The following is a 23,661-nucleotide window of genomic DNA, read 5'->3' on the forward strand; positions in this document are numbered from 1 at the left end:
CATCATCGACATTTTCTTGATTGGGAATGGATGACGATAAAGATCCTCTATAAAATACGACCTTGGAGGAGTATCATTAACTATCCCACTTTCAAAGAAAATTGTGAAAACACTGACATCGATGTTTGTGATCCATAAGAGGTGGAGGTGTTTGTGGAGGAGGAGCACCACCCATCAAATAAGAAGCATATGAACCATATGTTGGATCAGTAAGCATAGTCGTATAAAATCCTCCATGGGGTGTCATAAACCCTGTGGGCTAGGAATGTAACCGTGTAGGATCGAATGTATCCCTACGGGCTCATATATACCCATGTGGGCTGGATGTAATCCTGCACGTGGTATCTGAATTGGTAGGCTTGGGATGTATCCCTACATCAGTGGCATTTGAATTAGTGGGATGAGCATGTACCCTATGAGCTCATAATTGTGGATGTGGATGTGTGATGGTTTCGGTTGTGCTACTGATGCCAAACCGAAAGCATATGCTCTTCATCCACGAGTGGGGGACAATGAGATTGTGACGGTGGACGTCTATCTCAACGACGATGAATTTTCACCTATTGTGCTTCCTCAGAAATTAGGAATGGCTTCTCGTTTTCGTTGAACCACTCTATATAGTAATCTGTAACCATATAACCAGTTTCAACATAAAACTATCAAAGAGCAAGCATTGATATCGGTTCTCCCACATTGCTATATATTCTCTATGTTTCCCACCCAATTGACCTCTTTTTTTCCTCGTCTGTCTATGTTATGCATATTGTCTGAATTCATAGGTGCTCCAATAATATATTGTGTACAACAAAACTGAAAAACACACGATCAATCGGATGCCACTCAACAATAGCATAACATATAAGAGACACAATTGACATCCATACATAAAGGCCCACTCAAGTGAGGTGGATATAAGCCTTTATTTCATCGCTCACATGCGGTATCCATTGAACTAAAACATAAATATATATTTCTTATCAAAATAATAATATTATATATATAATTAATAAAATTATTAAAATTAAAGACGTACCATTGACCCAGTTTTTTGACATATAACTAAACGTATACTTCTAGATCTTTAAGATATCTCAATGATTCTTTCTTGTTACTACCCCATTATTTAATATAACATTATTTTCATTATTTACTAAAAAATATTTAAATAAAAATTTAGTATTGAAATTACCTTAATATGGGAATACATATGGCTTATTTATGATCGGCCTAAGAAAGCATGCGAAAACACTCCCATGATTGGAGAAGTAGGAGACAACCACTAATTACAGTTTTACTATAATTTGTTGCACGACACACTTCTTTAAAGATAAATGCCAAAACTGCAGAGCCCCAACTGTATATGCCAACTTCATCAAAATCAATGAGGTGATGCAACCACATACATGAACTTGGTTGCGAGATTTATCATGCATCAATATTCCCCAATTATTATGTACCCACAGCCTTTACTGATCCCAGGAGCATTTTCGTTTAACTCTTCAAATTGGCTTTTAGCCATGATATGATATCCGACCACCATTGAACCCTGCTGGATAAGCTCCAAGATACTCCTGATCACCATAGGCCAAACCATAAATAACATTTCCATAACAAGAGCCCCAAATGCATTGACACATCTAGGGTAATGGTGCACTCCCCACATAAAAATATTGAATGTGTGTGTCTTCAGTCTCCACCTCTCAATTAATGCGGAAATAAAGGTGGATTCAAGTTTACAACCTCTAACTATTTTTGCAATATAAACAAAATCTAGCAGCATACAAATATTGCCAAATACGTCGTGATGTCTCCATCTAATGTTTCAAATAAACGCTTCCAATAGACGATCATTTCTCTAATTAAACATTCAACGAATTAAAATTTAAAATAATATTTAATAAATTTCAATTAATAAAATATTAAAATATATAATAAAATAAAATAACATTAATAAAATTAAATACATCTAATTATATTAAAATAAATAATTAATATATTAAAATAATATATAATAAAAAAATAACTTATAATAAATAATAATTAATAAAAAATTAATTTTATAATATTATATTAAAATTTAATAAAAAAAAAAAAAAATAAAAATATTATATTAAAATATATATAATAATAATTAATAAAAAATTATTACCTAATAATAAGAGAAATTACCTCAAATATATATTTTGAGTAATATTAAAGAAAGATGTGATTTTGGTGTGAGGATTAAGGGGATGGAGGGGGTTTATATAGGGAGGGGGGTTTGGACGGGAGGAAAGACGCGCCCCTTGTAACGCCCCTTTCCCACCAACTCAATAAAACCTCAGGAAGGTGAGCCCCCTAGAACGTTCCTTTCTCACTGTGCCCAATTAGAAAAACCCTATGAATGTATGCCCCTGGAAACACCTTTGCTCGATTCTGTCAGAAAGGGTGTTAGTTTGAGAAATATTGTGTAATAATTGTTCGATTAGGGATATTAGGATTATAGGGTGACTTTTAGGTAAAATTTCCCTTAGAAGACAAAATTGTTCTTATGTTATCGACTGTGTTTATCCAAGATGTGAATAAAATAGTTGCACGTTATGATAAATTGGACGGTGAATGATGAATGATAGGCTCTTTTAGAGGAGATATTTAGGACCTCTGTAAAGGGATATTGGGAAGATTTTGAGATGGCGATACACCAAATTCAGTCTTATAGGCTCTTATTTTGAAAGTGATTTCACGAGGGGACAAGTTAGGTTCGAATTTGACAGTTAGATAAATTAGTAATAGGTCAATAAAACTGCTCAGGACATCATTTAAGCACAACTATATTAATTATACCTCCGGACCTAAATTCAGGGCCGACCCCAATACCTGTGCTACTTGGGCATTAGCCCAGGGCAACATGTATTGAGGGGCAGTAGCAGAATATAGAATCCCATATGCAGTCATTGAAATTCATTCATCAAATAAAATGTGCAAACTCTGTTTTACTTCTAAACAATAACGGAAAGGGTTATAAAACGAACCTTGTCTGTCTCGTTTCAATTTGGTTTAAAGTCCAAAATACTAAACCTACTACTTTCAAACTCTAGCCCTCTGGCCTCTTGCTATTGCAACTTGGGCACTTGTACTGCTTGATATCAATATCATATGCTCGGCCTTTGCAGATGTAATCTTCCATCAATCTATCTCGTATGTTGACTTTCCTATGTGTTTTTTTAGTGAAAAGGACTTCACTTGATGTGTTTAATGATCTTGAATATTTTGTTCAAAATTTGAGTGTTTGATCTATTTTGCTTCATATTCTGATTAGGAATTATGTTTTTCGAATTTAATGAATCAAATTCATGGATTTAGCCTTTGATTAGGATCAATTTTAATTGAAATATTGATGTTTCTGTACGCACACCAACAGTTTGACAAAATGTTTCTGTGAATTAGCTTTTTTATCTACGTGTGTATTTCATTAACACATTGAGCATCCACAATCATAAATCCATTTAAAGTGTAACATATATATATTTTTACAAAGCCATAGCAAAAGAAAGGTAGCCTACAACATTCACTTCCAGAGATAGGGAGGAGAAACTGATTCTTCAGACAAGTAAACCAGTAAAATAATCTTGTTCTGCAAACAAAGCTCCATAGAATTGATTCCGATCCCTTTGACTCCTCATAGCTTACACCATCTTTCTCCCGCTGATCTAAAAATTGACGAGAAAATATTTAACGACGGAAGAAGAGTATAGGGGCATAAAATTATTATCTCGCCCAGGGCATTAAAACACATTGGACCGGCCCTGCCTAAATTTCATATTTTCGATATCAATTACTTCGGAAATAATTAAATTATTTGATCCACCATTATCTTTCGATAAAATAATTGATAGACTTAAAAAATCTAATAATACTGAATTATCTTAATGGGTGGTTACATTAAACTATCTTAGTAATCTATAGACAATAATCATAATTCTAGGGCTGACACCATCAAATACAAAAAATTAGTATATAAATCCCTCTAGGACAAAAGAGGGGGGGGGGACTCTCAAAGATGAATCGTCTCACCAACTATATTCTTTCTCCACACTTCATATTTGGCGACTTCAACGGCCTACAACTCCATAGACAACCGGTTTGATTATTGACTGATCTCCGACTTTGACTCTACCCAATTTATATTTGATATATGATTCTACTCAAATTAAAAAAAATGAATTATCAATAGCTACTGCAACTCATTTATTGCCGTCAAGAAAAAATTTCCCTTTTGTCCTGCGGTAAAAGGAGAAACAGTTAGCCGGATTGAAGTAAAATGTCTTGGTGTGATCCAAGAAACTTTTGTTTATGAAAAAGAGCATGATTAATACCCACTTAAAAATGAATGAGAACACAGACTTTTGAGATTTGGATGTAATCTACAACGATTAAGCTTGTTAAATAGTTGAAACCTTTTTAAATAGAGGGACAAAGAAAGCAAGATTGTACTTTAAAGCAACGTTAGCATAATGAAAAGAATATTTGATTTTATCAATCAGGGATTGTGACATAATCATTGAATGTTTGCTTTCCATCGGTTAGTGTCTCTGCGCTAAAATCTTGATTAGTATTCAAGCAAGAGCATTTTCAGCATCTAATGAATTGAAATTGAGTCATTTTGTTTTTACCTGTAATTTTGACTGATCATTTCAATCAATTGAAATTTCTTTTTTGTATGTATTTCTTATTTTATATTGATTTCATTTTAATTAATTTTTTACTTACAAATTTCTGACTTGATTTATTGACATAATGATGCTGTATTATCAGATTTCATGGGCTAAAACTTTTTCCATATCCTTGCAGGTTGGACCAGAACTGGTATTATCTTCGGTATTTTCTAGACTCCCAATAGAAAAGAGTAATTAACCGGTTCAAATGGCCGGTTTAACGGATTTTCCTATAGCTTAACTGATTGTCAATCAAAGCTCTTTGTTTCTTCTCTTGTTTTGCTTCATGTATGAGAACAAGACACCTATAGAAGTCGATTTGGTCTTGATTAGAACTTTATTATAAGTTAAATAAAAAGTAATATATTTAACATTTACTTGAATTTAATTAAAATAAAATAGAGTGAAAAAAAAATTCTAAATCTCCCAACAAATACATAGAAAAGTGTCAAAGGAACACTAGGGATGGACATAGGACTCTCATATGATAGATTTTAGCCCGATTCGATCGTATAAGATTGATGATTTTTTTTAAATGTTGGTTCAAGTTTAGTTAAGTTTCATTATATTATGGATAAGTTATGGTCGAATTGGGTTTGAATTTAGGATAAAAAATCTTTTACTCAACCCCAATATTATAGAATAATTATCTTATATATTTAGATATAATTAAAATAATATATTTCTCTATATATTTTTTAATCAATTCCTCATTTTACCTTAAAATGAGATTTGTTATATACATTTATCTCAAATAAATCATATTTGATTTTTTACTTCAAAAATTATATAATATTCTGATCGAGATTGACAAAATCTTATTCAATTAGAATTCATCCCTAGACAATGATTTTTAATGTTAGGAGAGCGAATTTATAAAACTTTTAGAAGTATACAAACTTGTAAAAATTTAGAAGAACAAATATAATCTTTCAATAAAAAATATCTTTTAATAAATTTTCAATGACTATTATGTGTTTCGCTAAGCGGAACAACATAAGTCACCTATTGTGAGAGTGAAGTGGAGCCGCTTTAAAGAGACTAGTAGGGCATAGTTCTTTAAACTCTTGCAGAACCAGAAGATGTCTACGGCTATATGAACATAACTATGAGAACCAAATTCTTGTCAGGAATATTTGTATGAGGTATGTCATCGCTTACACAAACAACATGACAATTAAAGGACATCACCTCTACTGGATAGCCAGTAAGGTAAACTGATTTTCACCAGGGAAGGTTCAAAGGGGATGCTTACCTATCCTATGCAAATATCGAACGTATAATCTATCACCATATCGAGTCAATGTTTGAACCCTCAAGTTCATTCATGTGGGAGATTGTTGGAAAATAATTGGATAAATTGATGTTATTTATAACTAATTAATAATAAGACACATCACTTGGTGAATGAACTTAATTTTTGGTTTAAAGTTGAATCTATTCAATCATTCCTATTCAAAAATTATTTCACGAAAAGATTAAATCATTTCATGAAAAGGTTAAGGCATTTCATCAAAAGGATAAGTCTTTTAATTGAAAGACTAAGTCCTTTAATCGAAAGTGTTGAACTATATTTTATTATAACAATTAAGGTAAAATGTTTTTGGACTTGAATTGAATTTATTCAAAGTTTTCAAAAATAATTCAAAGTCCATTTAAAAGTGGAATTGAGCACAAAATGATTTTTTGGACAAGAAATATCGATACTGTTCTTACAGTATCAATACCTCATGAACAATACCGATACTGTTCATATGGTACCGATACCAAAGATAAGGGAAGTATCGATACTCACTAGGTAGTACGATACTACCAGCATTGTTGAAATTCCAGAATGCAAAAATGGTACTGATACCCAAAGGGGTATCGATACTACTATGTAGAGTAGTATCGATACCATCAGGCCCCAAAGACTAGTAACAACTAGTTGATTTAAAAATAACAAAGGTACTACCGATACTCCCTTTAGGAGTATCGATACCCTCTATTCTGAACAATTTTATTTTGCATGAAAATTGATCCCCAACGGTTCCAAAACACTCCCAATGGCTAGAAACGGCCACAACAACATTTCAACATATAAATACAAGTTGAGGATACTTGAAGAAGGGTTATAACACCTATTCAAGCAATCAAACACAAGAGAAGAGCTTTTCACTCTTTATTCCAATTCTCTTGTAAATATTTATGTTTTAGTGAGCTAAAATTTATAAACATCTACCTTAGAGAGGTTTCTTTGTTTGCTTCTTTTATCCTTTTGTAAAGGGGCTTTTGGTTCTATCTTAGCCAAGTAAAAAGATAGAGAGTTTGTAAATGTTGCTCTTGATCCTTGAAAAAGAAAGAACAAATTAGTGAATTTGTTAGAAAATCTTTAGTGAGGAGCTAAGGTAGTGGAGGTAGACTTGATTGAGAAGTCGGACCACTATAAATCCATGTGTTCATTGTCTTATCTTTTACTATCCTTACTTCCAAAACAAATTTTTATCAATTCACCCCCTTTGCACATTTTTCGGTTGTCCATTCGAGTTTCCGCAAATCCTAACAGAAAGGTTTTAAGCCATCAATCCATTTTCTCCTCTATAAATAGGCTAGTTAAGGAACAAATCCTAGACACTACGCAAGTTTAGAATATAGAATAGGAAAAACACTTAGAAAATTCCTTCTAAATTTGTTCTTTCTGGTGATAGAGAAAGGCAAGATTGTGTTCGACTAATCATTACGGTTGTGCTTACTGCTATGATCGTTTGTTGTTGTATCATGGGATCAATTGTAATAGGGACCAATTGTATAATTATACCAAATTTTTTTACTACCACTTCATATTGTTCGTTAATGTTAACAATTAGTTGCTTGATTGAACCATTTAAATAATTAGACGATCTGATTGATAAAATCGAAATCGATGATAAAAATGAAAAGAAATAATAATTAAGTGATCATACAAATAGTTTACCCTAAATAATAAACGAGTGTTGATTATTTCAATTCAATTAAAACTTTATATTTAAATTATAAAAAATATAATATATTAATTATTTTATAATGTTTAGTTTGATATAATTAATTTTACTTAAATAGATAAATAATATATTCATAATGTATACTAAAAATAAATAAGGTTTAGGAATATAAAAAATTGAACCAGTTTAGTGATTTTAGTGATAAAAGAGAATGATGTTTTTATAGAGGACATAAATTCGAGTAATTGTGTTTGCAGATTGTGTTTATGTTGTTAATAGGTTAAAAAACTTCTGATCATTGCCTTATAATAACTCCATACTATTCAAAAGAAGTTAACAATTTTTTTTGAATTTTTAAAATTAATTAAGCTTTTTGATTTTTTATATCTAATTAAAGTTTTATATTTTAAAATTTTATCAATTCATTTTTTATCAATATTGATTGATTACTTTTATAATTTTTTAAAATCAATTGTTGTAATATACCACGTTACGATATTACCAAGTGATATATACAAAATTTATTATTTTAAATATTTTTTAAATTTATCTTAAAATTTAAATTTTACATGATATAATCATTATATGCCCTAGGAAAATAATATTTCAAAAAACATTTAAAATTAATAAGTAAAATAGATAAATAATTCAATTTATTGATTATAATTTAATTAATTTAATTTATCATTTTAAAGGTTTAATTATGTATACAAAAATTTAAATTTAGGAAAAATTAAAGACTTGACGCTTAAGCTAATAAATAAATAATGAAAATAAAATACACCAATTAAGTTATGCTTCCATCCCATTTCTTTATAAAACTTCTTGCATATTCCCCTCTATCTCACCTCCTCCTTTCTCTCCATGTTTCCTCTCAAATTCCAACTCAGTTTCATCAAATTGGAAATAAAATTCGTTTTTTTTTGCAGAATTTTCATTTGAATCTCCTCGTTTCTTTCATCTCGTTTTCTGCTATAATTCACCGAATCGTACGGTTCAAAAGAGAGGGAGAATTTCAGCAGGATTTGATCCAGTGAGATGACGTCCACGACAACGAATCCGGTGACTAATGCGAATTCCGATCGGAGCATCAAAAGGAAAAAGAAGAAGAAACCATCGGCGGCAATGTCAAAGGAGAATCAACAGCAGAGCCACGCCAAATGGAAATCAGAGACCCAGCAACAAATCTATTCCTCAAAGCTGATTCAAGCTTTGAGTCAAGTCAGTCTCAGCAGCAACACCAGCTCCTCTTCTCCTTCCGCTCCACGCCGTGGCCGAGCCGTGCGTGAAGCTGCCGATAGAGCCTTGGCCGTCGCGGCTAAAGGCAGAACGAGGTGGAGCCGAGCCATTTTGACGAGCCGTGTTATGCTCAAGTTTAGGAAGCGCAAGAGATGCAGAGGATCTGCAGCTGGGACGGTGGCTGCCGTCACCGGGAGTAGCCGGTCGAGGAAACCGAGATTTAGCGTCTCGAAATTGAGACCGAAGAGTTTACCGACTGTTCAAAGGAAAGTCAAGTTTCTTGGCCGATTAGTTCCCGGTTGCAGAAAGCAACCGTTGCCGGTTATTCTTGAAGAGGCAACGGATTACATTGCGGCGCTTGAGATGCAGGTTCGCGCCATGAGTGCTCTCGCTGACTTGCTCTCTGGCTCCGGAGCCGCCAGCTCCAGCTCAGCACCGTCGCGGACCAGCCAGTGACATATTTTATGTTTCATAATTGCCAAGTATAATCATCCTCACTATTTTTATTTTTCTATTTCTCTCTTAAGTAATCTCTCATGTTAAATACATGTCTTCTCCAGTACTTTTCATCACTTCTTCGTTTGATCCCATGTCTTTCTTATAAAAAGATATCCAGCATTTTTCCCCATATTATGTACAAAACTATTTCTCTGGAAATATATTCCAATAAGAAAAATTGTAAATGCTTGATTTGTAGAGTATCATTACTCCTTGATTTTCATGCTCAGAATCAGGAAATCGAAGTTTTTACTTTTGTACTAGAATTTCAATGTTAGATAGTTACAATAATCTAGATATAGTTCAGAATTGAATTGAATTATACCTATTTGGGGTAATTTTTTCGGATATTGAAGTTTTGATTAAGTCCCATTTTAGGGTAATCTCTTCTAGTATTACTGTTCGACCTACAAAACATGAATTTGAGGAATTGCATAGACTTTGACAATGTGGTGAAGAAGGGGCCAAACTAGGTAGGTGACAAAAGGAGCTTTGGATGCCATGCCTGCTGAAGGTTAAGGCGTTCCCCCCCCCCCCTGAAAACAGATAGGAACGGCCAAATGTTTTTATGTTAAAGAGTTTAACTTATAAAATTTTAGATAAATTTATAAAAAAAAAAGTTATCAATAAAAATATATAAATATATTTTAAGATACGACCGTCATATCACCCTATTGATCCACTAGTAAGAATAACTACTAGACTCCAATACTTGATTTATCTTGGGATGATATCCGAGGTGTGATGTTTTCACTTTTCTATGCTTAATGTTAATCTTATTGACATGACTTATTTGGGTTTTGTGAGAACGTCATTGAAAACTCCAAAACGACAAAATCCAAAGAACATTTCTTTTTCCTTCCCCACCTTCTACACTATTAGGTAATGAAAGTTTCTTTTACACATGTGACACCCACTTTCATTTCTTAGTGCTTTGAATTATATTAAGGAAGTGGGATGTAGAATCAAGCTATATATATTCTATAGATTAGCTTGCTGTGAGAGATTATTATATTATTTCTCATATATGTTACTTAAAGGACAAATATCAAGGTAGAACAAGTTAGGTGAATCCATGTGTTAGATTATTCATATATTTTAATTTTATGGGTTAAAATTGTTAGGTATGGATGAAAAAATGGGGATAGAGTATATGCCATGTTATGTTATTATTTAAATTAATAATTTGTTAGTATAGTATGATATGGTATTATATTTTTTTAAGTAAGATCAGAGTTTGAATTTTGAAATTATGAATGATCAAATTAAGTTAATAGAGTCATTCTTATAAATGAGTTTCTATAATATCTAATCTAAATTAATTAATTAATAAATTTAAATATTGGTGATTAATATATATATCTATATGAATATATGTTATATTGACAGTGATATTTTTAAAATTATATGAAACTTAAATTTATTATTATTGTGTGTCCTTTTATATACATATAAATTTTTGGATTCTTTTATGGATTGTTAGAAAAAGGGTTAGGAACAACAATCGTTAGTCTAGTGGGATGATACACTAAGTCTTTTAAGTAATGCCATGAGTTTGAATCCTGACGTTTGCTAATGGAGTAAACTGGGTTGAGAGGGTCGCCATCGCCTCTGCAGTACCCGATCTGAATTAGTCGGTTAATAGATCATATACCAATGATTAATTAAAAAAAAAGTTAGGAAAATGAATGTGAATATCCAGGGCAATCCAAGTGCAGGGTCCAAAAGTTGGGGATAGAGCCAAAACAGAATATGTTACATGGCACATGCGATTGTGAGAGAATGTGATGATTGGTTATTGTATTGTATGTTTTTCACTTATCCTTTATTGTCTGTGTTCGAATTTTGTATTTCTCTCTCTTTATAGTAATATTATTTTTAAGATTGAAATTAAAATTCTCTTTAAAAATATAATGTATGTTATCATTATATCTGGTAATTGTTAATGACTATTATATGATATTATACCCCTTCTCATGTGATGATTTTTTTAATTATCGTAATTTGATTGATCAATTGATTAATTTAGATTGAATACTGAAGATATTTATAGATAACAATATTAAGATTTAAACTGAGAACTTTTTTTTGGAAAAATATAATATTTTAAATTCAAATTTCAATAATAAAAAAAATGTTATTGTTCTTAAAAAAACTAAAACTCTTATGAATAAACATTACCATTACAATCATTTCATACTATTAAAAAAACTTAATATTTTTATCTCGCTATGATAAGTTAAAAGTTGATGTTTTACTTTACCCTACTTTATACCGTTTAACTTAGTATATTCTAATTTGATTTTTTTTTTACAAGACAAGTAGTAAAACAGATTGTATTGTGATTTTTTAATATCATCAAATGAAATTTAAGAGATAAATTCTAACATCATAAAAAAAATGCAATTGATTCATCTGATTTTTAAAATTATAATTATAATTATAATTAATATATTTGTATCTGAAAATATGTTTTATAATATATTTGTAATCAGTGAAGAGCTTAGAGGGGAATGGGTTGGGGCCGTGGCCCTATAAAAGTTTTAATTTTTTTATATAATTTAGATAATTTTTTTTATATTTTCTGTTGAAAATATGTTTTTACCCTTTATTTTTTTTAAAATTTATCCCCTCTGACATATATTTTTAATATAAAATCTTATGTCCGTCCGACATATAATACGCCATCCTACGTCTGTCCCGACATGTAATACACAATAATAGATAGTTAGAAGGAACGAGGGAGGGAAAAATGTGAACAAATAAACATAAATAATTATAATATAATGAGAAGTGTCAAATCTTAATGTTTTTACCAACACTTTTAAATCAAGAAATTATATAGTAAAAGAATTGGATATTTTCCATTTGCATGCAATTGACAGGAAATTGATAGCTACACATTTATGGGATTTTAAGAATCTTGAGTTCTTAAAGATTAAATCAAAAGTAGGATGAAAAGTTGATTGATGCATTATAATTTTGGTTAAAGGATGTTAGAAATTCACGAATTTAAGGAAAATATTTTCTTGATTTTATTTTTACAGTCAACTAAGTTTATTTTATTTTAAAATTTTATCAATTTGTTTATTCTATTAATATTGATCGTTAAATCTATCAATTTTCTAAAATCAGTTGACGTTATGTGTCGCATTGCAATATTATCATATAAAATTATTTTACTTATATAATTTTAAAATAATTTTTGAAGATTAAACATATTGTCGACATCCATTTTCGTCCCGTTGTTATTATTATTATTTTATTTTTCAGATCAAAGCCTAACAACGAATCAAGCCTGGATACAACAAAACAAAAAATCGAGCCCCAAATTACAAAGAGCCAAACTGTACCAAATCAAGCAACCCGAAGCCCAACAACCCATCTCAACCAGTAGAGCTATAACAACAAGCAAGCATGATTATTTTCCTTTATTTCAGAAATGTAAAGGGTAATATAAAAACCCAAGAAGAACAATGTACCAGGGATCTATCCCTTTTCGAAAAATAATACAAAAAAAGAACATTTCAGAGCAAATCTTTTGGTCCTTTTCTTTTCATTTGAAGCACAACTTTTTTTAGCAATAATATAGTAAACAAAGGAAGAAGGGAGAAGAGTTACTTTCAGCCAGAGGCTTCGCCAGCGTTCGGAGCCTCCATTGCCATATCTGAACAGTGAGGAGGAGCACACGGGCGAGGATACCAACATACCTTGAGATCACCCCAATTCAACGGCGGACAGCGGATCAAAGCTCGGAAAGTCGAAGGTCTCACCATTTTCACGACGCTAGAGCCTTTCACGAAAAACAAACCATATATTGAGACGAGGGGTCTAGCCAAATCTTTGGGTAAAGTTGGTGGCCAACAGCCACTGCGGCGGCGGCGGCAGTCGTGGGCCAAATAGCCGGAGATGGGCCGAATTTTAGGAGTTTCTCTCTTTAGAAATTAAAAATAAAAATAAAAGGGAAAATATTGTATTTTAAGAAAACTTTAGGGGGAAATTGCACTCAGGTTTCCCTAATTTGCGCTTGTTTTTACAAAATGATCATATGTAGAGACCAATTTTATAATTTACCCGGTTCTTATGCATGTTATATATTTTTTGGATAATTGATGTTTAGTCCCCTAACTTTAGCATGTTTTTACATATTAGTCACCTGTAGGGACCGATTATGTAATTTATCCACTTTTATGCCCGTTATATATATATATATATATATATTAGGGTTATTTGCTTCTTAATCCCCCTATGTTTAGCACGTTTTTACATTTTGGTCATATGTAGTAACTGATTTATTTTTTTAAATACTTTTGGAATGATTTAGTAATTGACCCTTTTTTATTCGAATGCATGTTTTAGGTTAGAAAAAAGGAATCATTAGGATATAGTCTTTGTAGTTTCTGCATGTTTATATTTTAAACTATAATCTATTTTTTATTTAATTTAATTTAGCCATGCAATTTTATTTTATTTCAATTTGGTCCACATGTTTTATTTATTTTTATCCTTTGTAATTTTAGCACTCAATATTAAAAATGCTCATTTTAGTCACTTTTGTACTTTATTTTGTTTTAATTTTGACATGATGGTTTGATTGTTTGTATTTTAGCCCTATTTTCATTTTATTTTATTTTAATTTTTGCATGTTGCTTGCATGTTATTTCATTTTAGTCATTAATTAATTTTGCATGATACCCTCATAAGCATCTCTTGACTCGAATAGAAATAAATTGACTAAGGGTAATATTAGTTAATTTTAATATTGATGGTAAAATGATTGTCTTAACGTGTAAGAAAATTACTTTCGATAATTTAAAAAAATGTTTATCCTATTTAGTGACACGAACTAAATCGAATCCATTTTAAAATTAGGGGATTAGGAAAAACATCATGTTCTTTTAATTAAATTCACTGAGAAAACTGTTATATCGAATCTAAGGTCTCATCTCGAGGTATTTAAATAATTGAACATTCTTATTCTTATTAAATATTGGTAAAACAAATAATTAATTATATTTGCCTCGGGTATGCTTTTAATTCGTTTTATTTTTGCATGTGTTTTTCAATAGGATTTCAAAATAGTAACACTCAAATCGATATTGAAAATAGTAATATCTCATTATTTCGGTTGGAGTAATAAATGACTACTTTAAGGCATGAGAGGTCATTTATTCTCGATTGGAAAGAATAAGATATTACCATTTTCTCTCGAGTTAATATTGATTTTAAGACGGAATAGTGATATCTCTTTATTTCGATTGGAGTAATAAATAGTTGCTATAAGGCATGAGAGATCATTTATTCTCGTTTGGAAATCATTAGATATTATCGTTTTCACTCGAATCAATATTAAATTTTAAGACGAAATAGTAATATCTCTTCATTTCAATTGGGGTAAGAAATGACTATTTTAAGGCATGAAAGGTCATTTATTATCGATTGGAAATAATTAGATATTATCTTTTTCTCTCTTAAAATTATTTTGGGTGTTGTTATTTTGAATTAATAATGAACTTTAGAATGAAATTTTAATATTTCTTTATTTCAATTGGAGTAAGAATCGATTGCCTTAAGGTATGAGAGGTCGATTCTTCTCAATAGGAAATAATTAATTTTTATTATGTTTCGTCCAAAAATTCAAAGAATATTATTTGTAGGGGGATCTTGAATTAAATTAGACTTGAATTCTTAATTTTCATTGCAAAGACAACTAATTAATCGACTAGGTACCAATTTAGGGCACTGTTGGGGGGGTAATCCTTCCCCACACGTAATAGACTCCCGAACTCAAATTTTGGTAATGCAGACCGCAAATTTGTTGTTTTAATTAAAATTAATATTTTTATTAAAATTAAAAATTACTTTTTGGGTGCCCAATCACACCCTAATCAAAGATTGGTGGCGACTCCTCGAACCACATTTTATCATTAAACAACCAAAAAATTATTCGAAACTAGACCCTTTTTTTCCTTTTCGAAAAACCATTTTGACAGCTTGGCGACTTCGCTGGGGACTTTTCTTAGAGATTCAGGCCATTAGTCAACTAATTAATTGTCTTTGCAAATGAAAATTACAAGTTCACTCTAATTTGATTTTTGATCCCTTGTGTGGTTTGAATAGATTTTGTTTGCAATTTGATACTAAATAGTTGTACTAATTTGTTCGCTAATGTTTTAAAAGTAAATATATGTTTAGGATTTTGAGATTTCTGTTTGGTGTTGTTTGATTTATTTTCGCTTTTCCTCAAACACCGCACAACTGCATTTGCATAACATGAGCTAAAACCCCGCTCCGTCTTATTTAAGTAGGAGTGAGAAGCTACTCCCTCGTGTGGTTTTCACCTCCATAAGGGATAGTAGATCACTCGTGGGGCTCACGTCTTATAGTCTCTGTGATGGTTTTCACCTCTGTATGGACATAAGGAGGTGCGTCCCCTCGAATTGAACTCGATATGAAAGCTTGTGATGGGTCAGGATTGAGGGTTTGGTAGCCCAAGAGGGCACCGATAATGACAATTTGGGAACCTCTTACTTTAGAACTGAACTCAACATATAGTGAACTTAGAACCCAGATAGAGCCTTACCCATATCTTAAGAATCCCTTGAGTAGAGTACACAAGGAAAAGCCTTTTTGAGCCCTTTTATTTTTGTAGTGTATTTTTTGAATAAATGCATACGAACTAGAGATCATACAATTATGTTTATTTTTCGAATAAGCATGCAAACTATATGACATGAGGTTAGGATTTATATGTTGAACAAAGCATGGGGTTAGAAAACATGTCTAGGTAAAACTGTTATAAAACTATGTCAGGGTATATACCATGTTGGGTAGGATCTTTTCCTTTCGTGAATATTTCTTCTTATTTTTTGGTTAATTGGTACTAACAATTTCTTTTGTTTTATTTTATTTTTATTTGTCTTATGTTTGCATCGGCATTTTCACATCATAACCAAACAAGGTGTTAATTTGCAAGTGATGAACCAAATTAGAAGGTCTTCATATCGACATAAGAGTTCCATAACTAGGTAGTCGAATCCAGAAGGGCGATGACTTACAAACAAAGTTTATCGATGAGAGAAGAGCTCAAAGATTGATCGAAGACTCATATTAAGAAAAGATCAAGATGGTACCAAATAGTCAGATGTTAGTTGAGTCAAGATCAAGAATATCCTTCAGGAGATATCAATGCCACTTTTCTCTTGGAGAATCCTACAGAAATAGAGGTTTAGATATCCAATGATCACAGTAGGTGAATGAAAATAAAGATAAGCGAATCAACACTTTGAGAAGTCCAACAACGACTATAAAGACAAAATCAAATGATGAGAAAGGCCTAAATCGAGTAAATGAAGAAAATGAAGCTCGTCTGTCTAGTGTAAGGAGAACTTATGGTCTGATGAAGGTTTTTCTATAGTGCTCACTTTTGGAATTAACACCTTGTATATTTGTATATGCATTTGCATTCTTGTTTGGCATTAGCTTATTAATTTATTTATTTTGTTATTATTGCTTTATAATTTCTGTCATTTTTACTAACTTGTTTTTATGTTGCATTTGTTTTTGCTTACATCGCATGCTCATGGCATATCCCTTTTTTTTTCCAGATTTGATCTTCTTTGAGGAACAGTGGAACAAGTCTGCCTTGATTCAATCTTCCCTGAAGAACAGTAGAATCAATCAACATTTCTAGATTTGATTTTCCCTTTAGAAGCAGTGAAACAAATCCCTCTTTTCTCAAGATTTGATCTTCCATGAGGAACAGTGAAACAAGTCTACCTCGATTCAATCTTCCCTGAAGAACAATGGAATGAATTGATATTTCCAGATCTGATTTTCCCTCGAGAAGCATCATAACAGATCCCTCTTTTTCTCCATATTTGATCTTCCCTGAGGAATAGTGGAACAAGTCTGCCTCGATTCAATCTTCCCTTAAGAATATTGGAATTAATCAACGTTTCTAAATCTGATTTTCCCTCAAGAAGCAGCGAAACAAATCCCTCTTTTTTTCAGACTTGATCTTCCATAAGGAACAGTGGAAAAAGTATGTCTCGATTCAATCTTCCCTGAAAAACAGTGGAATAAATCAATGTTTCTTGATCTGATCTACCGTGAAGAAATAGTTGAGCATATCCATTATCAGATTTCAAAACACACAGTCGATCGGATGAAAACTCATTGTCTCTTCGTCTTTGCCCTATTATTGTTGACACAAGAATGGGCAAAAAGGGGCAACTGTCGACACCCGTTTTTGTCCCGTTATTATTATTATTATTATACTAATATTTTATTATTTTATTTTTCAGGTCAAAGCCCAACAATGAATCATGGCCGAATACAAAAAAAAAATCCAAAATCAAGCCCCAAATTACAAAGTGCCAAACCGGCACAAATCAATCAACCCGAAGCCCAATAATAAATCAAGCCCAATAATAAATCAGGCCCAATACCCAAAAAAATTAGTGTTTGTAAACCCTAATCCCATTCTATCACCGCTGCCTTGCACCACCAATCCCCTGCCACCATTATAACATCCTCAATACTGGGTTAGTGACTAAATTGTAAAAATTTAGAATTTGATGACTAAAACAGAATAATTGAATAGTATTGTAATTTGGTACATGGTTAAATTGCAAACAAGAAAGAATAGAAGTATAGAATGGTCTTTTGCAAGGAAAAATAATTAAAGAAGGGATTTATATATTAGCTCCACGTGGAAGAGAATAAATAAAAACAAGGTTCTAGAGTTCTCTTCTTCTCTTCTTTTCTCCTAAACGTAAAGAGGTCATAACAAAGGTGAGATTTTTCATGAGTTAATTGTTTGCTGAAATATAAGTTTTGTTTTGATCCTTAGATGCTAATTAAGCTTAAGGAAAGCTTAATTTGCTTTAAAACAACAAGATGAAGGGTGTAGGAATAATTAAAGATTAGGAGTTCTTGAATGGAATTTTGAAATAGAGTTCATATTTGAAATCGGAGGTTGAATTTGACTTGTCATCAACTTAATTAAGACATATGAAGTGTTAAAATTAGATTTAGAACATGTTGAAAATTGAGGGAGATTCTTAAAATCTATGTGGAGGACTGAATTTTTAAGTTTAAGATGTATTGAATGTGTATTAATTAGTTTAAGTAGGTATATGCAAATTAAGGATATAAAAAGAGGGGAAATATGAAGTGTTGAGAAGATTAAAAAGAGATTTTCGTGCTAAAATAACATTTTTGGGTTATGTGCATCGATTCACATTCAATGTGTATCGATGTATCAAGGGTAAAAACCCAGAAATTGTTCAATATGCATCGATGCACATGAAGTGTATCGATGCACTCCTTTAAAATAAAAACATCGAATGCCATCAGTGTATCGATGCACAAGTGGTGCATCGATGCACCCTCTAAAATAGAAACATCGAATGTGATTTATGTACCGATGCATAGTTACTGCATCGATGCACCCATTAAGGGATGCATCGATATATGGTGTAGTGCATCGATGCATACCTTCATTAAAAGATAAAAATAGCTTTCTTTTTAGCCTAAGGAGTGATAGATGAGAATATATTAATTAGTATACTGATTAGTACCAATGTATTACCATGTAGATATAGAACGTAATTTCATTCCGGAACAAACAAAGGATTAGGATCAAGTCAAAATAAGCAAGGCCAAGGTGAGTGCATCCTAGATGAAATGGAATTGAGACAAGACTTGCGATAAGTCTATCTCTTATAATTGGATTTATGATTTATATTCATGCACATGCATACATATATATGTATTAACGTTATAGTGATTTCATGCATTTTTCATTCATGATTAACATGGTATTATATGAATGAATGCTATTATCAGAGTATTATTCCAGATATGTGAAATAATGAAAATGATCATATAAAGTGACTTATGTTTTTACATGGACAGTGATGAAAGAGATATGAAATGAGAAATGTATTTAGAATTAAGCCCATGTTATTTAATATGAGAGCTATAGGTATAATTGGCACGCCAAGAGTCGAGGGATTATCAGTGGTCCTTCAGGATATAGTGGTTCTTCAAAAACAATCAGTGGTCCTCCGGGACATAGTGGTTATTCGGGACAAATATTCATTGCCCCTTGAGGGAATTATACGAGCTGTGGTGACAGCATAGTGCACAACCTCTATGTACTCACATACCTTTTGTTCTCCATAATGTACATGGGCAATTCAAAGATAAGTTAAAGTGGAATTAGCATAAGAATGTATGTTTATGTGCATGTTACCATCATATATGTTATAGTGAAATAGATGCATAAAAATAAAGATGTCATGATCAGATGGTAAGAATGCATGTTCATGAATGCATTGTTATATATATATATATATATATATTTATGCTCACTAAGTCTATGACTTAGCGTGTAAGTAATTTACACGTAGGTACCAAGAATCAAGAAGAACAGAAATAGAAGTGGCAAGAACAGCAGCACTGCTAGAAGATCAGATCAGAAGTAACTGATAAAGTAGGTATTTTGTTGTGTATAATGTGTTGTCATGTAAGAAAAGTGTTGGTTACAAATGCTTTGATCAGTTTTGTCTTATTTTGGTTAACTTGTGTAAAGTAACAATGTTATTTTAATGAAAGTTTTAAATTTCCTTGATTTTCGTCAAGAGCCAAAGTTTGAAAAGTTAATGTGATACCTCAAACTCGTATCCGGATCAGGTACAGGTTGAGGGTGTTACATTTAATGGTATCAGAGCTACGGTTTAGTCGATTCTCGGTATAAACCGAAGTCTAGAGTGTCATATAAAGTATACATGCCAACAAAATAGTGAAAACTTATGATCTGATATAATAGTATGTATGTTATTTTGCTGATAGAATGATATGGGTATGTTTTTATAGATGTCCAGACAGAGTAGCTCTAGAAGTGAAGCAAGAGATGATAGGCCAACTGAAAGCAGTAATTCACCTGCCCTGGCCAGGTAGAGTGAAGATCAGGCACCCTTTGGAGTGCCTGTAAGTGATCAAGATGTGTTCTTCAGAACACTGGACGTGGTATTGGCGCGTTTCCAACCTTCTGTTACTTCAACTCCAAGAATGAATGTTGCAAAGGAGTTGAAGGGTTTAGGAGCACAAGAGTTTAGAGGTGAAGCTGAAGAAGGTCCTGTTACTGCGGACCTTTGGCTTAATGACGTAAAAATCATGCTTGAGGGACTTCATTATTCCGATGCTGATAAACTAGATAGAGTGGTTTCCTTGCTGAGAGGGCAATCAAGGATTTGGTAGACCAACGTTACATTGAGAATGACTAGTGATCAGGTAACATGGTCCTTGTTCTTATAGGAATTTAAACAAAAATACATCGGAGATCAATTCATCCGATAAATAAAGCAAGAGTTCATGAACTTGAAGCAATGGAATCGTACAGTGTATGAGTATGAATGTGAATTTAACAAGTTGAGCCGCTTCGCTGCTGAGTTAATTCCTACAGAAAGGATGTTGTGATTGGTTCGTTGAAGGTTTACGTCCAAGACTGAAGGAAATATTAATTGTGTTAAATCTATCCTCATTTCAAGAAGTGGTGAACCATGCTAAATCTCTAGAAAGAGCTCAGAATGAAAGGTTCAGAGATTCTCGGGCTCATACATAAAAAAGAATAGGTGCATCATCGAGTTCGACACCATAAAAAAGGGGCAGAGATGCTGGTTCTCGACCCCAAGCGAGATCAGAGTCAGTTACATCCTCTGTAAGGGGATTAAATCAGATAAGGGGTCGACAGAAATAATCAGTGGGATATGGAGCTAGGAGATCTAACTCGAGCCAAGTCAGACAATGTCCATATTATGGAAAGAACCATTCGGGGATATGTAGAATGATTTCTAAAGCCTGTTTTAAATGTGGGGACACTGGACATTTTTTTTGGGATTGTCCCATGTTAGCGGGTGAATCTGCTCAGCCATAGAGGTTTGCCTTGGCTACACAGAGAGGAAGAGGAAGAGGAAGAGGTCAGTCAGAATCCTCAACTCCACAAGAAATACATTCTACAACTCGGGTGTATAATCTCAGGACTAGCGAGGATAGAGATGACCCATAAATAATAGCAGGTATCTTTCAGTTGTATGACAAGAATGTGTTTGTATTGATTGATTCGGGATCTACATATTCTTACATTTACAGTAAGTTAGTGAAAGAATTGAATATTCTGTTAGAATCTACTAGAAGTGAGGTAATAGTGACTAATCCATTAGGACGCAGTGCTCGAGTCAATATGGTGTGTCGAGGGTGTCCCATACGGATTCAGGGAATTAAATTCCCTGCTAATCTGATGGAATTACCTTTTGACGAATTTAAGGTGATACTGGGAATGGACTGGTTATATCGTTATTAATCTAATGTTGACTGTAAACTGAAAAGAGTAACGTTGAGAAGTTCAGAAGATATAGAAGTTATTGTATTTAGTGAAGGATGTAACTCATTGGCTAATGTAATATCAGTGATGTCGGCAAAGAAGTTATTGCTACAGGGATGTCAAGGGTTTATTGCAAGTGTGCTGGATGTGAGAGCAAAAGAGAAGGGGATTGAAGAAATTCCTATAGTCAGAGAGTTTTCTGACGTTTTTCCTGCAGAGTTATCGGTTTGCCTCTAGACAGAGAGGTAGGATTTCAGATTGAAGTAATGTCGGGAACTGCACCTATTGCCATGTCACTATACAGAATGGCCCCAAAAGAGTTATAAGAATTAAAGATCTAATTACAAGAATTACTGGACAATGGGTTTATCAGACCGTGTGTCTCACCATGTGGAGCTCCAGTTTTGTTTGTCAAAAAGAAGGATTGATCCATGCGTCTTTGCATTGATTATAGGCAACTCAATAAAGTGACCATCAAGAATAAGTATCCTCTCCCCCAAATTGATGATTTGTTTTGATCAGTTAAAGGGAGCTTCAGTGTTTTCGAAGATTGATTTATGTTCTGGGTACCATCAATTGAAGATTCAAGATAAAGATATTCCAAAGACAGTATTCAGAACGAGATATGGTCACTATAAGTTTATCGTAATGCCGTTTGGAGTTATAAATGCTCCAGCTACTTTCATAGATCTTATGAATTAAATATTTCAACCCTATTTGGATCGATTTATTGTGGTATTCATTGACGATATTTTAGTGTATTCAAAGTCGAAAGAAGATCATAGTTCACATTTGAAGATCGTTCTACAGACTTTGAGAGAAAAGAAGCTTTATGTCAAACTCTCCAAATGTGAATTTTGGTTGAAGGAAGTGATGTTTCTTGGACATGTGATTTCTGCAAAAGGAATTCTAGTGGATCCCCAAAAGATTAAATCCATTTTAGAGTGGTAAGTTCCAAAGAATGTGTCAGAAGTCCAGAGTTTTATGGGGTTAGTTGGTTATTATCGAAGGTTTATTAAAAACTTTTCGATAATAGCATTACCCCTAACTAAATTATTGAGGAAAGAGGTAAAATTTGTGTGTACTCCGGAGCGCCAAGAAAGTTTTGAAAGGCTAAAGAAGGTCGTGACAGAAGTTCCAGTCTTGGTTCAACCCGAGACTGGCAAGAACTTTGTAGTGTACAGTGATGCGTCTCATAACGGGTTGGGATGCGTGTTAATGTAAGAAGGCAAAGTGGTGGCCTATGCTTCGAGGTAATTAAAACCACATGAGAAGAATTATCCAACACATGATCTGGAGATGGCGGTAGTAGTGTTCACTCTTAAGATCTGGCGTCACTATTTGTATGGTGAGCGATACTACTTGTATACGGATCATAAGAGTTTGAAATATTTGATGACTCAGAAGGAGTTAAATTTAAGACAACGAAAATGGGTGGAATTCTTAAAGGATTATGATGTAGTGATCGATTTTCATCCAGGGAAAGCGAATGTGGTAGAGGATGCCTTAAGTCGAAAGACGTTTGCATCCTTAAGAGCTTTGGATGCCAGACTATCATTAAGAGGAGACGGTGCCATATGTGCAAAATTGACTCTCAAGCCATCATGGCTAGATCGAATTAAAGAATTGTAAGCTAGAGACGAAAAATGTTTAAAGAAGTTACAGTAGATAAGGAATGAAGAGGTTACGGATTATGAAGTGAAAGCTGATGGGAACCTATATTATCAAGGGAGGCTAGTGATTCCATATGATGATGAGTGGAATAAAGACTTGTTAACGGAAGCTCATTGTAGTCCATTGACTATGCATCCGGGAGGAAATAAAATGTATATGGATCTCAAGAGTCGATATTGGTGGCCTGGAATGAAGAGAGACATTA

The 23,661-nt window shown here is 32.7% G+C and overlaps 1 protein-coding gene across 1 annotated transcript; it reads left to right on the forward strand.

Moving 5' to 3' along the window:
* The first annotated feature begins 8,482 nt into the window (after positions 1-8,482).
* LOC120191780 (transcription factor bHLH148-like) lies at positions 8,483-9,591 on the forward strand. The gene is made up of 2 exons (XM_039194698.1): positions 8,483-9,350; positions 9,403-9,591. Exon 1 carries the CDS (start codon positions 8,693-8,695, stop codon positions 9,347-9,349), a length of 657 nt encoding a protein of 218 aa, XP_039050629.1. The 5' UTR covers positions 8,483-8,692; the 3' UTR covers position 9,350; positions 9,403-9,591.
* The last annotated feature ends 14,070 nt before the right edge of the window (positions 9,592-23,661 follow it).

This window comes from Hibiscus syriacus, unplaced genomic scaffold, assembly GCF_006381635.1.
Source record: "Hibiscus syriacus cultivar Baekdansim isolate YM2019G1 unplaced genomic scaffold, ASM638163v2 tig00116971_pilon, whole genome shotgun sequence".
NCBI classification, from domain to species: domain Eukaryota; kingdom Viridiplantae; phylum Streptophyta; class Magnoliopsida; order Malvales; family Malvaceae; genus Hibiscus; species Hibiscus syriacus.